The following is a 23241-nucleotide window of genomic DNA, read 5'->3' as shown; positions in this document are numbered from 1 at the left end:
GGATACTTTTATCCTTCACTCTTCCTGAATTTATATAATTCTCAATATTTACCTGGCGTCTGCTTGACCAGAGTGTATCAACAGTGGGAGCGAGCGCATGCAATGGAGGGGTTATAGGTTTAATTAACCGTTATAGAGGTTCCTAATTCTTTCTAGCTAGTCGAGGTACCCTTTTACCTGGTAGGATTTAGAGCTACAAATGTTTTTTGTAAGCTGCTGATGAACATCATAAAGTAGGTCCTCAAGATTAAGGTTTCTAGAATTCAACAAGCAATTGTATTCCTTGATTGAAATAGTTTTTGTCCGATACATTATCCATCAAAGTGAGCTATGAGTGCAGTTTATTCACTACAGACGATAGGAGTTATGTTTGTACTGTCTACTGATCAATTTAACGAAAGACTGAACACATTCAGAGACATATTACGATATAAATAACAGGTGTTTTTAAACATCTATTCCTAAATGGAACATGTGACTTGAAAATGTACCGAAAAAACGAGAGGAGAGTACAAAGAAACTAATCAGTTTACAAAAGTCTGTCAAAAAGATATTAGATATTGAATATCAACCCGGTCTTTCTGGTAACTGTGCTACTTATTGTAGAATAAATGGACTGTATGTCAGTAGCCTAGTTAATTCGTTACTCTACATAAAGTCCTGCTGATAGAATTTATCGGTGAAACGATACCAGTCTTGCTTCATATGCGTACATGGGACTAAAGGGTGACCATTCTAACCATCAATACAAATAAATGTTAAAGATAGACGATCATATGACTCATGAGTTAAATGACACATTTCAAGATGTATCTGTATCCGATATTGAGGACCGAAATTCGGCCAGTCATTCTCGTCAAAATCTTGCCGGTGGAACTGGAGTTTTCGCGAATTTCTTCGAAGAAATGGCCGAACCACTTTCTTATCAATCCTCAAATCTCATGGACGAAAGGCAGAGTACTAAGTGTAAACAGGACTGTAGAACCCAAACACGGAGTAACGAGGTGAATGAGGGCAGTTCTTCCATGCTACGTGATGAAATTAGTCCTATGGAAGCTTTCTATGGTGATAATGCAGATGACGACCTGAAAATTCTAGAACGATATCGTATGCTCGTTAATTCCTATTCTGATTCTAAACCATGTCGAAATGATGAATCCCAGGTAGCTTTTCAAGATTTTTCCTCACGGTGGTAGTTTTAAGTTTTATATTCTGGTGATGCTAACATCAAATTTGTCGGTGAAGCTATAATTTATGGACGACCTTTGTGCGGTACTAATGTAACCGTAGGAGTATTCGCATACTTACTAGGGACATAAACGTTCGTAAGTTAGTACGAGGCATCGGGAATATGATTTAAAGTATAGAGTTAGGGTTAGGAATTGGAGTTGGGATTTTCATCACGAACTGACATTAGCTATAATTCCGAAATGGTATTTAAGCATGTAAACAAATGAATTCTGCACCAAAATTCAAGACTTCCTATTTTACATGTCATTGGTTTGTCCATAAATTGTAGTCTCGCCCTGCCTGACAAATTCTAGAAGAAATTTAAGGGACGAGAAAATTTTACACATCTTGTTACAGTCGATAGTATGACCTTACTCTTGGATCTACAATGGATTGATTTCTGTTTTGAAGCCTCACGACTCGACTTTTTAGTATGATGGTGTTCAAATAAACAATTGTCCAAGTTGGTGTTGCTCAATCAGATCATCTTGGTAAGCAAACTTTACCATTGCATCTTGCCTAAAGCTATAGTTGAGTGGCTGGTGATCTTTAGTGATGCCAGTCAGTCAGTCAGCTACAACGTAGGACCAGGCACATATATGCATCAGTCCAAGTTGCCATACCTCATTAACACAACAAGATCAACACCGAATTCATAGTAGTTAATTTAGTTGTAATATATAAAAAAGGTTGTATATAAGGATATAGTACAGGAAGAAAGACAGATATGAGGCAGTTTTAATCTCAAGGTTTAAAAGAAGATAAAGAGTGTATACGCCTACGCCATTGTGATCGATTCTGAGCCATCTCACACAGAGTCTCCAACCATTGGTTACGATAGTCACGCGGACCCAACCAAGTAGTCTGCATCTGCCAACATGGCTCAGACTAGATGTTACTGACTTCAAGGACTGATGCCACGTTTTGGTTTGACCGCCCCTAACTCTCTTCCAACCTTCGCCAATATTTGTCAGCATTGCGCGTCGTGGTGTTCAGGCATATCTAACACGTGGCCCAACCATCTCAGTCGATGAAGATTCACAACGTCATCAACTGATTTACCATCATTCCCTTTAGTGATGTAATCTAGATTGTACAATATTTAAGTAACCGTATCCAGTCCTTACCTAATGGTGTTCATTCATTGCTTTCGATTGTTCTTTTTAGAGCTATGCTACTCAATTTGTTTTCTAACGTGTTTGAGATGATTATTCAAATTCATTCGGTTTTCATCTTTCCCATTCACTTTTACTGCGTTGATTTGTTACATCGCAAATCGGATTGATACGTTTATGGTGGGTCAAATAGACTTTTAGAAATATTCTAAAAATAAGTATTATGCGTAAGATGTAGTGATGCAACGTAGTTTAAATTTAAGTAGATGAGCAAGGTCCAAGCCAGCAAATCAACACTAAAATTCATATACTCTGACTATTCAGCCACCGTTTTACTAAACTACCAATATTTCATATGACCGTTTTTATCCAGAAATTAAATTAATCAACATATAATCACTGGATTATAGTTTCTGAATCGTTTTAAGCACCTCAACTTAATTGGTCGGTTAGTATTGTCTTTTATACAACAAATATGTAAGTCTGTAGTCTGATGCATAGCTTCATTCCCTCGTAATTATCTTCTTTACATTGATAATAGGAATGGTAATATTTATTCTGCTTTTTTTTCTCAAACCATCAAAGCTGAGGCAGCTATCTCATGATGATACACTAAAACGTGGTGGACTGCCGTATGGCGTAACAGAATACAATCCAACTGATCTAAGTAGCCAGTTGTGTATGTCATACATACATAGAAGTAAACCACCTAAAGTGTTAGCCAATCGTTTTCTGCTCGGTTCTACAATTGGGCGAGGAAGTTATGGGAAGGTAATTACTTTATGATCGTTATTTAAATTAGTTTGGTTGCACTTGTTCTTTTTAATTTCAAGTTACTTTCATATAGTCTAATTTTGGCATCGATCATCTTCTGGAAATAGGTCTGAAAGAAGTGCTTGATGTTAATGTCGACTTGCTACTTATAGAACGAATTTTAGATTTTGCATGTGTTCACGACATTGTTTTATCTTGTGATCACCCACTTCTCGATCAAGGTATATAGGCTTATTTGATGAATATTGTTTACATGTATTGCATGTACTGTGGAGTAACGAAGCGTAAAGTACTCCTAATAGACTAATGGGTATCCGCGCCTATATTCACCCTTTGTGATTATCTGTTGGAAGTAGTTAAGAGGCTTATGTATCTAGATAGCTGAGTGAAAAGCGGTATAAACTAATGTATAATAAACTGAATATCAGTGGATATTGATATGGATCATCTCTCAAACCGCGAGCTTAGCTGTAAAAGATAGACTGCACAACTCAGTGGTGCCGTCAGTCCTACAGTTTGTTTGCAAAATTTAACTTCACAACGGTAAATATTCGTTGTTTGTATTCGATCATCTTTGTCTATAAGAAATGAGTTTCATCCATTATCAGGACTGCATAAGTTATGCTAAGTGCTAGCAATATGTGTTTAAATACAACAAAGATTATTTCCAACTGAATAATACTATGTTCAAATAAAGGCTTCAATGGCTCACTCACATTATATACTTTCATACGGCATACTTTACGGACACTGAAATTGTATGAAAGAAAGAAAAGAAATGGTCAGTTAATAGTCAAATACTTGGTTAAATATGTTAGCGCATCATAACTTCAATGGCAGTCCCAGAAATCGTGCAATTCATTCTCTCGACGTCATTGAACAGGATAATAAATATATTTTTGTTATATCTCAATGAGTAGAAAAATAGTATTTCTACTCATCGGGATATAACAAAAATATATTTATTACTAGCTCTACCCAATGCTGAATTTATTTGAAACTATCAAGTTCAACCTTGGTACTGATACCTATAAACTCATTAGTTATTGAACATGGTTTACAGTGGAGGATAATGATAGTCCCGTCTTACTTTTCCTTTGTGTTTTTTAAACAAAATGTCAGATGAATAAACGATACTCTATTTTCTTGTTTAAACCCGTTCTTTGCTGTGCTACTGGCGTGTATGCAATACATACCCTTTAGATAGATGTTTCCATTGTTATAACTCAACTCATTTTGTTTTGTTTTATGTATACTAACATCTAAACATGAAAATCAACGAGTTATGATGAATTGTAATCGAATCAAACTAACTTACTCACCAATTACTTGGATGTAAGGCACACTGTAAGTGTAGGGGGCTAATGATACTGTTCGGTTGTCCAAACTAAAGTAAGTGGGGCAGATTTTGAACCTGGGACACTTAGTGACTGAAAGTCGAACCATTAGACCAGTACTTTACAATTAGTCAATACAAAACTCAGAGTTTTTGACCATCATCTTTAGGTATTTCTTTTAAAAATAGCTTTACAAACAATTGAAGATAATTGAAATATTTTCTCTTGAAAATACCGAACAATACTATACTAAATCCAGTATTTGAAAGTTTTCATAATTCAAATTTAGAATACCGACTGAAATATCTTGTTTCATTCATTTATTATCATGTAATACAATTACCTATTCTTATTCTTCGTTTCAAGAATTATTTGAAGTGCCTTTCAGCGAAAATTAGAGCCTATTCATCCTCTTCTTCTTCTTCTTCTTCTTCTTCTTATTATTATTATTATTATTATCATTAATCTTCCTCAATCACCGTATCATAAAAGTAGGAGGAACAACGGAGAACTCAGAAGTGACCGAAAGAAAACAATAAAACTACTTTTAAAAAGTTGTCTCATGCCCTGCAATTTGAACAGTCAAACAACATCAAATGTGTGTAAATCGAATAAACTTGTACAATGACAGATTTATTTATTTAAACATAAATATTGGTACAAGGGGGCACCAGATATATATGCGCCTCACAAATCTCATTTGATTTGTGTGAGGGCTGTGATGCTGCCCGGGTGCCCAAACTGAAGCTGATGGTTTTCTTAGGGGGCCACACCCGGAGCCTTTGACCTAAATGTCTGATCCACAATGCAGTGGAGCATCGTGAGGCGATGCATTCCCATGGTAGCCGGTGACCAACGATTGATTCATATGCGATTTGTTCCCTCAGGACACTGGAGCCCATGTGCACCATTAGTTTGGAATCAGGGTTTCCTATCTCCCCTAGGTAGACTTTTCATATCCACTAACCCGTTTAAAGTGCTGGACATTCACTTTTTGTCCTCTCAATTTCGTAAAGAACATCCGGCGAGACTAAACTATATGGACGAGCCAATCAGAAGCTTTCGCGGGTTTTCAAGGTCAAAGCGCTAAGTTCGGTACCTGATGCTTACGTACGGTCGATTTACAACGGATTTTAGAGACGTGATAATTCAGCGTCTACAAGAAGAGTGATCATAAGATTTTGGCGCGAAATTCAATTATCCGCTGTATAAATAGAGTTTTGGCATTATAGCTGATGTCAGTTCGTGATGAAAACCCTAAGTATATTTCCTAACCTTAACCATGAGCTGTAAATGATAATTTGAATTCTTCACACAGGTTTATAACCCTCATTTAGTCTTAGTTATTATGTTGACACTCTCAGAGTCACTCTAGCGTCGCTAAAAGGTTGTCCATAATTTATAGTCTCATCCTTAACCCTAAACCATAACCCTAAACTTCTGAACCTATATCTAACCTTGATAAGTTTTTGAGTCATGTAAAAGAACAGTATCCCCTTTAATTTTTGAGTTTTGTATAATATATTTTTACTGTATACTAACTGTCTTCTGATTGGCTAATATTTCTCAAGGTCATTCTATATTCGTTTAGAGGTCGTCCACATAGTTTAGTCTCATCGAACATCCCCTCCACGAGAAGGCAGTGAGTTGTACTTCCCTGACAGAGGCTATATACGCTTAACCATGTGAGAGCATTTCGAAAGGAAGAGCTGACTCTCCCCACTCTCGATTATACCAGGGAACTTGGGGGCAGAATGTGTAATATTCAGGTTGGCATTAAGAATAATTGTAGTAACATGTTGAGTAGGTAGTATCTAAAAATTTTAAACCGGAACTAAGAGTAATAACTATTATCACTAGTATTATATTAGATTGAAAAGCTGATCAGTTTTGCCATTGTTTTATACAAAAAAGAAGCAACTACACACACATACACACTTTCCTTAAATTTTCAAAATAATGAGTGTGCTTTCAACCATCAGTTCCAAAAATTGTACCACTACACATAATAAGTTGACACTGTCTGAATATCGGAAATGTATACTAGGCAATTTATTTGGTTGTAAATCTATTGTATTTGTAATTGTCGAGGTCAATTACGTTTATACCACCATTTTACCAGGCAACAAGATTAATATGCATATCCGTTAAGTCAATCTGCTATCTTTGTATGCTAATTATCATGTATTTGGCTAAACAATTATTCCTTCAATTGTTTATATGATGATACGAAAAAAAGACCTAGTGAAATTATTACCATTCTTTTCACGACTGTTTTTGGGTTGATTGTTTATACTGTCTTACTGTGGTCACTTTCTAATTAATGTAATGATGAAATTAGCCCTTAGTAAATCTATATATAATCTACATGAATTGTTTTATAAATAGTGTTTTTGTCCTAATTTAAGACCCCTTGGAAGTGAATATCAACACAATTCCACACACGCACAAAATTCACAAGAGATATCTTTATTAACCATGATAAGTGAAATGCTATTGAAATACTGAGCTGGAAACCAATAATTTATCTAAACCCAGTCCTATACCTTGTAAAAGGTATGTATAGACTGTAGGTTTTTGATCATACGTAACTGACTAAGTACAGATTCATGTGCCCGACGCTTTGAGCTACGGTTTATGTAAAAGTAATACTGCCTGACTTTCCAAACCCAGGCAGGTTTAACGAGACTTGAACCTGCGATCTAGCAGTTGGAAATTCAATAGTCTAACCAACTAGCCACCACCAGTGTCTTAGAACCGTTGATCGTTCATGTTAGAACGAAATGGTGAGCATTATTGAGGTTAGGCGTATGGTAATAAGAAAGAATGATAAGTTATCTAATGAAGCCGTGAATCTTCGTCTACTAAGGTAGTTGGGACATTTATTACGTGTTTCCAACAACCGCCCTCCCTAAATGTTTCCTGGCGTAGTAATGAGTCGGCAGAAAGCTAGTAGAGAGCGAAACAAAATAACACATCAATCTGTGATGTCATTGATTGTTAGTCTGAGCCGTGTTAGTAGATGCAGACTACTTGGTTGGTCTCCACGCGATAACCACGACTAGTGGTTGGATACGTTGGGTAAAATAGCTTAAAATTAGTCATAATGGCACAGTTCAATTCACTTGATATTTTCTTATAGATCTTAAGTTTCAGTGTTCCCTCATATAAACCTTTTCCTTCTATCTTGTCTAACCATATTCTCGATATCTAGCCGTCTACTATTTCTCACTACGACTAATACTTCAGCGTCGTTGTCATTCATTTTATCATCATCAACAAAATCTTGTTCAACATTTATTCGCTCTTATTTTAGGGCCAGTACTTTTAAAACACATTTTTGATTAATAGGAATTCAACATCACTAAAATAGTTTCAGTTGTGCTTATAGAATTACTATCCCAACTGTGACATAACCTCTGGTTGAACTAGCCCCTATGCATCTGGTGTTTTGACCTTCCCACCTCCCCATCATCATTCTCCAATTAACTCTCTTGATAGTTATAGGACAGGGTTGCATAGAACAAGCTCATAAAATAAGTAAACCATTAAACACCAGCTCAGTGATCTAAATGTTAACTACTCTCCATGAGACCTGAATGTCTTGCGTTTGATTCCCGATAGAATTGTGGATATGGACTCTCCTAAAGAGTTTCATACTAGAACGAAAAGTCTGTTCAATTCTTCGCAGATTTTAATGGTTGCGCAACTAAGATAAATCTTTGATGTAACTATAAAATAAGCATATTTATAAATGAAAATTTAAGTGGTTGGTTAATCCATTCTGACTAATATGATGGATTACACCAAGTTAAGATGTAAAAATTTCAAACAGATTGAAACATAAAAACTTTGTATATGAAGTAACAATTATTTCACTTCAAATTTTCTTGTCTCTACCTGGCATCGGAATTTTATCAGGTAAATAATAATTATAGTGCCTGGACTTTTCTTATGCCAAATTCAATCCTCTTCTTTTTATGCCTCCTTCCTCCCCCTCCCCACTTTACTACACTCTATTCTTTCCGCAGAAAAAGAATGGGCACTTGTTTTTTGTCCAACTTATCATCCGATAGTTCACACATACATACATACATACATACATACATAGAGAAAGCGAAGAAAGTCATAAGTATTTCATTTATATGAACCTAGTGATTAATTTACCAGCCGCCAATCGATAACTCATTTTTCTCGCTCTCTCTCTCCACTTTACATTCTTTCTTATAAAAACTACCTATAAAAATATGGTCAAACGGTTTTCTTCCCATAGTTGTTTAAGAACATTATTCCAATATGATACACCATTATCAATAATGACCTAGTATTGATTATTGACAACAGTTGATTGGTGGCTTTCATTCTTGTTTTCTATCGTATGTTTCTTTTGTATTGTTCCACGTTTTCTATGGTAATATTTAAATGGTATTTTATATTTCAGATCGTTTTATCTTTTTAATCGATTAAAATTCCTAAATACACAGATCAGGATTAATGAAATATCTATCATGATATAGCATTATATAGTTTCTAATCCAGAGATCGGTAAAAAAGATTTCAAATAAATGGATTGGATGATTGTAGGTAAACTGGAAGTATATCAGATAGGCCGCATATGCAAAATGTCTTTATTATTGGGATATCCAACCCCCAACTACCTTGATGCTCATTGTTAAATGTCGTTGTAACTGAATGACTGACTGAAGATGGCAGTTAACAGTGACTGAATCTAAAACGTGGTATCTGTTCATGAAATCAATGACTGTTGGATTTAGCTATATGTACAGGTGTAAACTATTTAGTTCGGATCCATGAGGTTATTTTAATCAGTAATTGGATTTGTTAGGTGAGATGGCCCAGAATTGGTTTCTATACTACAGACTCATTCAAATTTATTGTCTTAAGGAACTTGTACTATTTATTATATGAAATTACTCTGTTTTCCCGGATCATACCGTATATCTTTGATGTTTTCTACTGTCATTGATAGTCTTACTAATTCTACTTCTTATGAATTTGTCTTGATGGTTTCGTCTCAGTGTTGATATTGTGTGACAACTTAAACCAATACACATATATCTCAGTTTTTCTATGCTGTCTATAAGTGACTGATTAAATCACCAGCACTTAACAAACTTTTCATTTCATCAGTTGAGCTAAGTGGAACTTTGCAAGGCTTTTATCATCAGATACTTGAGTATAAGCTTCATTCCACGTATGACGGCTAGTAATACCACCCGCGTGTACCATCCCGAAGTAGGTGAACCGGGGTTCGAACCCGGGACTTAGTGGTTGAATACAGGATACTTGAACCACTAGCCACCGTTTGTTCTATTGTCACTGTTAATGATTGCGATCGATCAGTCTCTTTAGGGTACATATATATATATATATATATATATATATATTGAGTCACTATTTGTTGATAAAGTTGGATTAGGGTTTACAGGTGTTGAGCTTAATTCTCAGTGTGTAAATCAACACTGGGACGTAGCAGAGATACATCCATCTGACGAGTCCTAAAAAGGAAGAAATACTCTTTCTGAATTCAACTGTTAACCAACTATTTAACTCTACTAAAATAAGTCATTACTTAGTTTCTTATAATACGTAAGAATGAATCTACACTTGTGTGTTAGTTAGATGGAAGCTAAATTATTGGAATTTATTGAGATGTAAATTGACCTTATAAACGTGAACATTATTGTTCAAAATTTTTCAGATTGTGTAACTTTTCTCCTTTCACTAATGATTAGAATTTAGTCAATGTTAAGTGTTAAAAGGGAGTAACAGGCGTAAGTAAGTAAGTAAGTGTTAAAAGCGTTCATTGGAATTATAAGCAGAGATGAATGGTGGCTAGTAGTGCGATCCAGGATGCACGTTCCGCCTATTCGGGACTCGTCAGCTGGATGTACCTGCACACCAGTTGATGTTCACTCCGGGACTCGGACCCAGTACCGTTCGCTCCAAATACTATCACATTACTCACTTAACTACTAAGTTCTGATAGCCACTTGCTTGTGCAATGGAGTTAAGTTTTAATTCATTTTTGTATTAGTTGTTTGGATCTTCCTATTGATGTTTAGAACTGCGATTGATCAGTGTTTTATTGGCATATGTTCATCCTGTACGGATTACCTCGATATTACTTTAAATCACAAGCTTTATGAGCAGAGGTAGATAGTGGCTAGCAGTGGAATCCAGGACGCGCGTTTCGTCATATTTTCACAAGCTAGTGGCTATCTAGATTCAGCAGTTATGTGAAAAACGTGATGGTGTTTGAAGCGAACAGTACCGGGTTCGAGCCCCGGCGTGAAAATCAACTGGGGTGCAGGTACATCTAGCTGAATAGTCCGAAACAGGACGAAACGCGCATCTTGGATTTCAATACTAGTCACCATCCGCCTCCGTTTATAATGCTTGTGATTTAAGGCAATATCGAGGCACAATCTGCACAGGATTCACAAGTCTCTTAATAAAGTATTGATAAGACCGTTAAGGTCTGGTACCTGGGAAGGACAGCATTGTCAAATTCTTCAAGTTACTATTAAGACACTAGACTGAGTTCAATTTTAAGCTGCGTTTTTATACGTTTTTTCATCCTTCCCTAGGATTATTCTAAATGAACTCTCTGGCCACTCTAAGTTGGCCCTCAGACTGTAGGCTCTTCATTTCTACTGTAATCTGTACCTTATAAGTCAATAATTCTCATTGTCGATTTTATCATTATCACTAAGTAATGTAACAATTTTCGCCGAGAAGAGTGTTAGTCAATGCAAGGGAGTTGTAAATGAATGCACATTGGTTAACCTAGATAAAACATGGACTACTCACGTCTATTGATAACTTGCTGCTATGTACAATACTAGATATATCCTATTTTAATCTCCAATGAAAGCCGAAATCAGTTGTAGTGACGCGAATATGTACTCATTATCTGTTATCTTCTAAATTTCGCGTTGTAATGTTTGTTTATACCTCTTGGGTTTCGATTTCATTCATTTGAAATAATGGAAGTTTGCAGCTCAGGTGGATGCTTTAGGTATTGTTAAGTTCTATGAGCTAGTCCGTTTACCTGCGGAGTTTTCATCGTTGTTTCGTGTGTTAGGCATCTCAGAAATCACTATCAGAATTTAAAGGCCTTTGAAATTGATCTCGTTTATAAACCAACAGGATAACTTCACACTATTTTATGCAGATTAAAAGATACAACAGAGAAAGATGATAAACCCAATATCATTTACTAAATAAATTGTACCAACTATAACAAACACTACATTGAACAAAGTGGACATTCTTCTCACTTACGCTTACACAAACACAATCCATCAGTGAAATGACACGATATGTTATTAGGGATATTAATGTATGTATATGACTGCGGACATGAATTCGTCTGGGAGATGGTCGAAATTCTAGATCGTGGGAATGCTAAGAGTGCCAGAGAATTTCTGGAAGTATAACGTTCAGGTCAATTGGTAATTAATTGATAGATCGCTTTATATTCAATCTATCAGTCCATTCGAAAAAGGTCAAGCACTAACCAAGCCTAAGGTCAACGGGACAAAACAGTCAACTTCAGTACGATAAGAGCCGAAGACAAAATCTACGAAAATAACCAATCACAATTTAGGCCACTTGGCTAGACTGGTTTGAGACCTGTAATAACTGAAAAGCCCACTTCTATATGTAGTAAGCATTGAAAATGTTGTCCAGAAAGAAAATGAACGCTTTGCAGTTAAACCATCTAGCTCAGAGAACGCTACAACACCTAGAATTGTTGTTCATCCTTTCTAAACTATATTTCGTTTCTTCAACTGTCTCGATACCGCTGTTATTTGTACTCTTTCGCTATCCATTTGTTACTTCCCTCTTGTTATCCTGAACCAGTGTTGTAAAGGAGACTCATTCACATTTGTGTCAGGTCATAGTTTTGATTATGGGTGAATAGGTTCACACTGTATTTACAGATCCCTGTTAAATCAACCTGTAATAGTTTTTCTCACATTCCGTTGTCAATTCTTTAGTTTCCGATGAATGTGTACCTCTGTAAATGGTACGGTGACCATTAGGTTCATGGTTTGAACTCCGATCCCCTTACACAATAACAAAATCAATACTAATACTCTGTGCTTTTGTGTGTGCGTGCGTACGTAATCGACATTACTGTTTCCACCAATTACAGAATATTTTATTTCACCAAAAAACAGTAACCCAGATTGTTTGTTTTAATCGATGTTTATCATTTTTATGACTTATTAATCGATTTATGCCGTTTATTTGACCTTAAGGATCTATGTCCTTGAATTATTATGTATTATGTATGCTGTCTTGTTTTGTGCATACTACACTTTATGTTTATTTACTCGATTCAACTGCTTATAGTTGTTTTTTTCTTTTAAAACAGAATTGCTTATTTATGCACATGACTTGTTTTTTTGTTTAGTTTTAATATACTACTATAATACAAACAAATCAATTGAGTAAGGAATATAGTTTGTCATAGTTGAAAGCGTGAGTCAATTGAAGCTAGACCACCATGGAAAACCTGGAAGCACTGGACGGCCGTTTCGTCCTATTATGGGACTCCTCAGCAGTCCTCATTCACGACCTCGCCTCGCGAGATTCAATTGACTCACGCTTTCAACTATGAAAATATTAAATCTCCACAAAAACCCGTTCTGATAATAATAATCATATGCTCACCAGCGACTGACTTCGAGAGGTAAATCCAGGAGATCTAGTGAGAAGTAGTGACCAGTGGAGTTCAAACCAGGTCTGTTGTGAGATAGAAACTCACTGAAGACAATTGGTGAACGGTTACTCAACTTCGTGGATTGGTTGGGGTTAGACATAAAAACTATCGAATGCCGGCTCAGTGGTCTATCGGTTAAGTGCTCTGGCGCGAGACTGGTAGGTCCTGGGTTCGAATCTCGCGAGGCGAGGTCGTGGATGCGTACTGCTAAGGAGTCCCACAATAGGACGAAACGGCTTTCCAATGCTTCCAGGTTTTTCATGGTGGTCTAGCTTCAATTGACTCATGATTTCAACTATGAAAATACTAAATCTCCATAAAAAACACTTCTGATAATAATATAGTTTGTATCAAATTCTATCCTCAATTATGATTCAATTTTGTAATTTCTTCTATATTTCCTTTTTCATAAATGTGACTCGCAAAATCACTATTTACACTTCCTTCCTTCCTTCCTTAATTTATCACTATTTTGACTATTATTATTATTATAGTGAGAATTCTCATTTTGACATTTAATAAATAAGAAAAGGAACGAGTCGAGTGAAAGAAATTTTTTTCTAATGAGTTTTTCATCATGACAATAATGAAATAACACTCTTCGAGTAGATTAGTTACGTAATCATTATATAATGACATATCGATTATCAACTAACATTAATTAATTGGATGAAAAAGGATTAATAATAATGATCATAATAATCAACGTAATTATTCTAAAATCAAACTGTTGCTACGTTACATAATATTTAAAAAAGGAAAAGAAGGAACTAACAAAATATTTTGATGAATGGTCAGTAATATAGTAGTTATGTAAGAATCAAGAGATGAATGTAAAGAATAAGTAAAATACAAAAATGAAAGGAATACGATGATTGTTTACCAAAGCTCTGCTACAAACACCGCTATACAGATAGCCAAAGTAGCGAGAGTGGTTGTACAAATTTTTTTGGATACAATGGTTCGGTTTGTGAAGATGGATTACGATGGCTTCAACTATTTGGAAGAGACGAGCTCGTAAAGCATGCGGCAAATTTGATGGAATATGGTAGGTAACTTTAAAAACTTTATTCAGTTCAACTTGATGACCTATGTCCACCAAGTGAACGAGAATAGAACTTTTAATCACTTTTACCTGTTCTTTGCTCAACCACGACAGATGGTGTTCTGTTATTTGTTGACGAGCTTGCCGAATTGTACGCTCTATATAAGTCACAAAACTTAGGACCTAATAATAACACTTTTAACTTAATCTTATCAGGCTTTACACTGGAAAAATTGTTGGTGGGAATTTCATTTCTGCAATCTGTTTGTCTAGATTTTTCATATTTTTCATTGGGTATCAGATGGAAAGACTCTCAAACCCTATGCGCTTAATCAAATCGGTTCTCTAAATTCATATATTACTGAGATGTCAAGAAAATGTCAACAGGCGAATTTACGCGGTAAAAGATCTCCCTGGTAAATTAAGAGAACAATATCTGGACTATGTTAAGCTCATGGTTAACTCAAGAAAAATATGAAACTTAAGTAAGACCCATGTTCACAAACCAAACCTTTGTATCCAAAAGAAGTTTGTACAACCACTCTCTCTACTTTGGCCTTTGGTATAGCGGAGTTTGTAGCAGAACTTTGTTAAACAATCATCGTATTTAGACGATCATTAAAAATTAAAAACTACTGGGCTGGCATTTCATCCTAGTGGGGTTTAGAAAATCCTCGCTAGTGAATCATTTAGTGAGATTGATTCTTAGAGTTCTAATGAGAAGCTGTAATTGGGCGAGTTCAATCACATTGAATGTGATGCAGTTACTTAGTAATGATGGTTTTAGAATATTTCGAATTGATTGAATTTTGATATGTTAACTATAGGATACCAACTCAGGTATTGCAATCTGTTAGTCTGGAATTTGATTGGTTGTTATCTATAACTGGATTGTTGCTACTTGTGTGTTCGTTTTGGTCGTTTTTCTTCCGACTTGGACTCTAACTTTGCAATTACTAATTCTTTTCCTTACTCTGTCATGAATTTAATTCATTACGATTTGTCTATCGACTGATTCCCGATTAAAGTGTTGTAGACTTCTAAAAATTCACTAGCTTTCTTTTTATTTCCTGTGTTTAATATGTCAACATTTTCCCAGTTGAACTCATGCTCACAATTGTCCATATCACGGATATAAGCGAAGCTATGTTCCGTCGTTTGACAGCTAACTGATGTTTCTGTAGTGGTGTAGACGAAGAGGGCTTAATGACGGTCAACTGTATTTCAGGTCAACAGAACAAGCTGTTTGTCAGAATCGTGGAAGGACTTCAATACGTCGTTTCTTTACGAATCGCGTGTTGATGATGTTGTTCTGAAGAACGATGTAAGCTCTACGATCAATTTATTCAGTTAAAAGACCACAACACCAACACGATATATATATACATATATATTACTGATTATAACGACAAAAAGATGATCACGATGCTAGCTAAAAATGACTTTTATCACGTTCCCTTATTTTATTGTACTATTTAACTGTCAACCTGTATCATCTTTGTAATAGATTAAGACTATATCCGTTAATCCGTGAAACTGAAATGATTTATGAGTGACTTATACATGAGATCTGTTTAATAAAGATATGTAAACTAAGCTATTAAGCTTAATTTATATATTATCAACTCATATACTGTTAAAAATGTGTGGGCGGTTGACAACTACAGTCTGGCTAAACTGTATGAAGAAATTCATATTTGAAGGATTATCTAGAAGAAACTGGATTAGTTGTAGTAGTAATAGTAATGATCTTGTCCATTTAGGAGAGAGACTGCAGAACCCAATAGGTAACTGCCTGAGGGCGGTCACATACACACACAGCCTTTCTGTTTGCGTAACTCTGTGCTTTTTAAGCCGTAGTGTTGACGCTGAAAGTCTTTGACACGCATTTTGGAGTGTGTGTTAAGTTTTGCACCCACCTTTCGACATACCTCAGTGCAAACAGCCATGGAATTCATGGCTTTTTTGTTATATTTTGGTTTAACATCTAATAGATTACTCTACTAATCAACACTTCTGTGTGCCAAAATACCTCAGTTGATGGAGATTCAGAGGTACATCGATCAGTTCCTATTTTTATTCACATATCATTCATTATTGACTTGATAATTCCGTGACCATACTGAAGTAATGCTTTAAAGGTATATTTATAAACCAATATTAGTAATCTATGCATAGAATTTACATTCATAGGCTAATCTGTATTTCTGTTAACGTCGATGAATAATAATTCCAAATCCTTTTCCAAGAAGAAAAATCATCCAACTGATTATTGATTAATATATTTTGAGGGGGGCGTTCCCTTCAACTGTATGCATGTGTGTAAGTACTTTTTACACACTCGATGAGCACCGAAATAGTACTTTTTTTTAAGTTTAATCCACTCTATATATCTATGTATGTGTATGTATGTGCGTACCCGTGGAAAATACGTGTTGATCTTTTGCTTCATTCTTTGTTAACTAATTAATCTTTTTTTTTTCTGTCAAATGACGTATTACAAATGCCATTCTCCACCATTACTACTACTATCACTACTTATCTGATTAATTGTCGTGGTTGGTCTAAAAGCATTGCTTTTAGTAAAACAAACTGACATAATCGATATTCTCTGTACAATTAAGGTAAATTTTTTTTGTAAGGAACATTTCACCACCACAGATTGATCTTAGTCATACAACCATTGAAAACCGAGTGATTACTGAAGTTTTAGTGAGAAACCGTGATCAATGGAATCCAACCGTGTCGAATGCAAGCCAGTTACTCAACAATAACATTAGAAGATGGTTGGTCGCACATTATCGTGCATTGATTAAAGTTAGATAATATAAACTATTGGATATATACTCATTAATCTAAAGATTAACAGCTTATCGATAGGCTTAGAAGCCTTGAGATTCAATCATTGGTAGGGTATGAGGAATCCTATACTAGGCCGGAATATTTGTCCAGTGCTTGGTTAGTTCCAGTGATTGTCTAATACTAATGAGTAATCTAAATTACGGTGTTTTATTAGTATTGTTATTGACTTTAAGCTGTGTTTGTTTGTATATGTGCTTAAACATCTTTTAGTGTAAATTAGAAAATTGAACGACATAAATCATGTAATAATCTCACTAATTATTGTCCTAATTTAAGGAGGATTTCATTTAGTGGAACGAGATATCTCCAATTGTTTCTGACTTTCAGTGATCTAGCTTGAAATCAGTCCGTAATATTAAATAATTAAGATTTACTTATTAACAGATTAGCTCTTTACTATGTTTCATGGTTTAACATTACGATCTGAATTTGGTTAAACACACATTGATAACCAGGAACCACACTGGATAACTATTCCGTCTTAGTATAAAACTCAGATGTGGATGATACGAATTCCTTTCATCATCTTATCTACACGATACATCTTTCAAATTTATACACTGATTCGGTCTTGTGAGATGGTGGAGAAGATTTGTAGCTCAGGTGGGTGATTCGGTCTTGTTTTATGTATTTAGTTGGACGAAATATAGCATACTCAAAGAAACCCCCAAAAAAAACAAACAAGATATTTTCATAGTTGAAATCATGAGTTAATTGAAGCTAGACCACCATCGAATACCTGGAAGCACTGGACAGCCGTTTCGTCCTATTATGGGACTCTTCATCAATGCTCATCCACGATCCCGCACTCGCGAAATTCGAACCCAGGACCTACCAGTCTCACGCCAGAGCACTTAACCGATAGACCACTGAGCCGAATCAACAAGATATACACAATTTAACAATTCACTTCAAGTCAATTAATTGATAAAACCTCTCTAATTCTAATCTCTCATCCCCCTCCCCCTTCCATTATATGAATTCACTACATTCTAGTTCATAGAAATAAACTCATTTACTTATTTTATAAATAAGAGAGTGTAACATATGCATCTATCTATCTATCCATCCATCCACCATATTTTGAACGAAATTTTCTGTACCTCATCATAATGGCGAATATGTGTTTACACATACACAAGCGTGACATTAATGGTTAAAGTAACAACAAAATAGATGGTTTCTCTTTCTATCCTTATTCAAATGAAATATATTCCAGTGTATTATTTGATAAAAAACTATACATCTCTTTCTTGGTCTCTTTTTCCTGTTTATCTATATACAAATGTGTTGTTAACCTGCCGATTGATTGATTGATCGATCGATCGATCGACTGATTAACTGTTCATTCAGTAGTAGTGTTGTGAACGAGAACACAAGTGGGGACAACCAATATGTTTAAATATAAAAATTACACAATCCTTTGGTATGATATATGAACTATACACTGAATACTTCATTTACAAAGTTCCACTATTTGTCCTTCACATTCTGTATGATTGTTCCAAGTTCACAATTCCTTTCTATTTTTTTTCTTTTTCTTCTCTTCAACTTGATTTTCTTAACCTTCTGATGCCAGGTTTTCCACTTTCGATTTGTGTGACATACCACTTATGTCGACAGATATAAGTAGGATACACCACAGTAGTAGTTGACTAATAGATGAATGAATAGATTGGTTGATTGATTGATTGACTGGTCGATTTATTGATTAACCTTGTTTGTCTGACTGATAGTGTTGATGACTATTAGTTGGTTGTAATCATTATTAGGGGAGTGGGGATGATAAAATGGTATTTCCGTACCATATATTGTTGTTAACTAAAGATGTGTATTTGTTTACATAGAATTGATGGGATATAGTTAACAGTGGAATCTAGGACGCGCGTTTTGTCTTATTTAAGACAAGTTAGTAACTATTAGGACTCAGTAGCTGAATGGGTAACATGTTAGCGTCTGAAGCTCAAGATGCTGGGTATAAATCCTGGGGTGGGGATCAAATTTGGAATGCAGGTAAATCCAGCTGAAGACGAGTCCTAACTAGAACGATACACGCGTCCTTAATTCCATTGCTAGCCACATTCCATATATTCTATTTAGATTTGTTTTGAATCACTGGTTACGATAATGATGGGAAACTCGAATGAGAAAGTTATCACCTATCTACCCAAACTTAATTCATCAATCAATGAATTCATAGAATAATACCACGACGTAGATTGGCCACTCTAGCTCTCTTCGAACCTTCTTGTATACCAGTAAACATCGACAGATGATGTAGTTGGTTGTTGAGCACACGTAACTTATGTCCCAACTGCTTTAGTTAATTCAGGTCTATTTGCTTATTAACTCATTTACCTAATAGTCTGCGTCTAGCTTCATTGGTCACCTGCCGGTCTGAACATATGTGAATGCTGCTTCGAAGGTACGTATGATCAAATACTAATAATGCACGAATATCTTTTATTTTCGAAGGTCACATTCCACAACCACAAAGTAGAACAAAACAGACTGCTACAGAGTGTACTTGTCCTGTTATTTCTAGACGGTTGTTGTGCCTACACCACAAGTTGGCAAAATAATGACCGAACGTTTCGAGTCCGTCTCAAGATTTCGTCAGACACCAAATCATCAAATCTGGTGAAACTTTCATGACAAATGAAGTGATTGACACACTCAACTACTTCATTACCCCATGATAAATAACCCTAGGTGATACAGACCACTGTTTAAACAACTATAATAGCGGTAATTTTAATTAACCAAATGGTTAACTGTCAACAAATATTGAGTAGTGCAGCGTGTTATATTTATTTGTGTGAACAGTCAAGATTTTGTATTTTGAAGTTCGGTTCCATCTCCAACTGACTCCAAATCGAAAACCATAGAGCCACTGGACCATATCTATTTCTTCTCAATTTGAGAAATCTTAGTCTATATGCATTTACTGACAATGTCATCAGGAGTTTTGAATACACTAACATGGTTCTCAGTCATTGACTTAATGGGCTGAGATCATATCTTGACATGTATTCCCTTACCTTCGTTCTAATGATTTTCCTTATTTATTAGCCATTATGTATCCTAGGGAAATAGTTGAAAAAATGTGATTTAAAATTAATATTAGACAACGACTAAAAGCGAAGAATCATTAAACGACTGTTTTGTCTCAGCATGGGGCTCCTCAGCTGTGACCAGTGGGCCTAAACCATATTGAGCTTGATCGAATTACTCGCCAATGACATTAAAAGATGATTACACAATATCGCAAATAAACTGAAGTTTTGAGATATAGACCATTGCGTATCGACTTATTGGTCGAAATGTTAAGTTCTCATCACACGACCTGAAGGTCCTGGAATTCTATCACTTGTGGAGCCTTGGATGTATACTATTGAGTAGTTCTATACTAGAACAAAGAGGCTCTCCGATGCTTTTTGGTTCTCTGTAGTTGTTTAACTCAGCTCAGTTCATGATGTAAAATATGAAATTCAACCCCTTACAGAGTAACATTTCAAAATATTATTCGATAAATAGCTATACATTTCTCAATGACATATCATTATCTTACTGAATGTTAACTATAAATACGGATATGTCCCTCCTAAATTGATTTGTGTTTTTATATAATTCATTGTAATAAATTTGCTTATCATAATAAACTAGGTCATATATATATATATATATATATCGTTTAATGACCATAATGTGTAAATAAACATTGGTATGTAGTTAGCTGGTTTTTTTTTCGTACTTCAAAGAAACTGATGTACAAAGAAACTGATGTACTTTTTGTTAAGGCAATAAAATCTAACAATATACTTTCGTTTGCACGTTATTATTATTATTACTATTATTATTACCAAAGTACTCAGTCTTATGAATTACATAATTTATGATTCCAAATGACATAGTGTGTGATGGTTTCTCTCTCTCGCTCTCTGCATAGATCTCTCTATCTCTTACAGTTTTTTTTTCTTCAATTGTCTAAGCATTAAATAATTTCCGGCAATTATTGATTATCGATATTCACATGTTGATCAAATTTATCTTTCAATGAAAGTACTATGATACCTTCGAATATTATATTCATGTATGTTATTTCTGAAATACACGTGTGTATGTGTGTGTGTGTGATTTACTGACTTATTTTGGAATGTAAAAAACAGTGGATACGATTTATCACAAGGGGGTTTTGTGTAGATTTTAGTAATTTTATATAGTTAAGATCATGAGTCAGTTGCAGCTAGACCACCGCGGAAAACCTGGAAGCACTGGACGGCCGTTTCGTCCTGTTGTGGGACTCCTCAGTAGTGTGCATCCACGGTACAGGTTCTCCACGGTGGTCTAGCTTCAATTGACTCATGATCTTAACTATATAAGGATACGATTTAATTTAAAAATACAAAATTCAGTGAGGTAATCTCTATCTTTTCCAATGAATTCATTACATCACTTATATTCACCGTCTATATTTCTCCACAAAATTATTCCTTGAAAGTTCACATATATATGTATACTATTGTAGATCATGATACTAAGTTCTTTAAAAAGAAATCCCTTTGATCAATTTCCTGTTTTTTAATATTAATCACACCCATTGCAATGATCGTGACAACTAGCCTATTGTTTCAATTGCTGAAATAGTGTGACACGATTAAAGTATAATAGTTATGACCTTAAGCGGCCTTTAAATGGCCTTCAAGGACACTTTTGACCAATCAGGGGACAGCTAGTGAAAATGTTAAAGAATTCATTCATATAACTGAAAAGCTTACTACTTACTAATTATATCTAGATAATTTTTCCTCTACCATACTTTCTTTTCCAAATGACTATTTCTTCAATCCTTACGATGCAACTCATCCCACCCATAAATAGTGTTTCTCTCATCAAGCTAGACCACCATAGAAAAGCTGGAAGCACTGGACGGCCGTTTCGTCTTATTATGGGACTCAACAGTACGCATCCACGATCCCGCACTCGCGAGATTCGAACCCAGGACCTACCAGTCTCGCGCCAGAGAACTTAATTTATTCATGAAACAATCAAGAAGCAACAACAACTCAGATAATCTATTTTTTTAATCGAGTAGACAGATTGCTGGTTCAAAATATGCTCCGTGACTTTGGGGAGATTTATACATTCATCATCATTAGTTCACCCTTATAGTTCTGTTTTACCACTGTAGATAAAGATATTAAGATACTAAAATGAACTGATACAAAGATGTTCCTCAGTAATGGTAAATGATAAGTATTCGATATTTATTATTTATTTATTTAAACACATAAATATTCGTACAGAGGGGCATCGAATACATATGCGCCGCACAAATCTCATTTGATTTGTGTGACGGCTGTGATACTGCTCGGGTGCCCAAACCGAAGCAGGTGGTTTTCTTAGGAACCACACCCCTAGCCTTTGACCTAAATGTCTGATCCACAAGGCAGTGGAACATCGTAAGGAGATGCAGTCCCATGGTAGCCGGTGACCAACGATTGATTCATACGCCATTTGTTCTCTCAGGATACTGAAGCCCATGTGCACCATTGGTTTGGAGTTAGGGTTTCCTAACTCCCCTAGGTTGACTTTCCGTATCCACCAACCCGGTTAAAGCTCCGGGCATTCGCTTTTCGTCCTCTCAATTTTGTAAACAACAGTAATGCCACGAGAATGCAGTGAGTAGGACTTCTCTGGCAGAGGCTATATACGCGTGTCCATGTGAGAGCGATTCGAGGGGGAGAGCGGACTCTCCCCACTCTCGGCCATACCAGGGCATTCAGGGGCTTCGATATGTAGCAGTAAATTAAACTCTGTGTAAACAGTTAGTAAAGTGTGATAATGTAAGCAATTTGTAAGCAATTACTGTTACCTTAAGTCTACGAAAAATGACACATAGTTATGATTAGTAGTCGTAATAATAATATCACCCATCTAATAGATTTATACCTTATTGTGTCGAGGGCATTCTTATACATTCTTATCTGACTTTTGATTAATAAGTAAATTTTAAAATGAAGTTGTAGATTTGTAGTTTAGGTGGATTATTTTGGTTATCTTATATTCTTTGAACTGAGTTATTTCATTGAGTGAAATTGTCTATCAACATCTTGACACATT

At 35.5% G+C, this 23241-nt stretch overlaps 1 protein-coding gene across 1 annotated transcript in view; it reads left to right on the top strand.

Moving 5' to 3' along the window:
• Positions 1-581: 581 nt before the first annotated feature.
• Smp_127920 (serine/threonine kinase) overlaps positions 582-23241 on the top strand; it is a gene marked incomplete at its 3' end in the record, with an annotated part of 60384 nt that continues 37724 nt past the window's right edge. The window contains exons 1-2 of the mRNA XM_018798623.1: positions 582-1163; positions 2931-3116. Of these exons, the coding sequence (XP_018653546.1) occupies positions 756-1163; positions 2931-3116 (594 nt within the window). The 5' untranslated portion in view covers positions 582-755. The remainder of the gene's footprint in view (positions 1164-2930; positions 3117-23241) is intronic.

The sequence above is a fragment of the Schistosoma mansoni genome, chromosome 7 (genome assembly GCF_000237925.1).
Source record: "Schistosoma mansoni strain Puerto Rico chromosome 7, complete genome".
NCBI lineage: Eukaryota > Metazoa > Platyhelminthes > Trematoda > Strigeidida > Schistosomatidae > Schistosoma > Schistosoma mansoni.
Note: the sequence above shows the minus strand (reverse complement) of the source record. Positions and strands in the feature narration are given on the sequence as shown.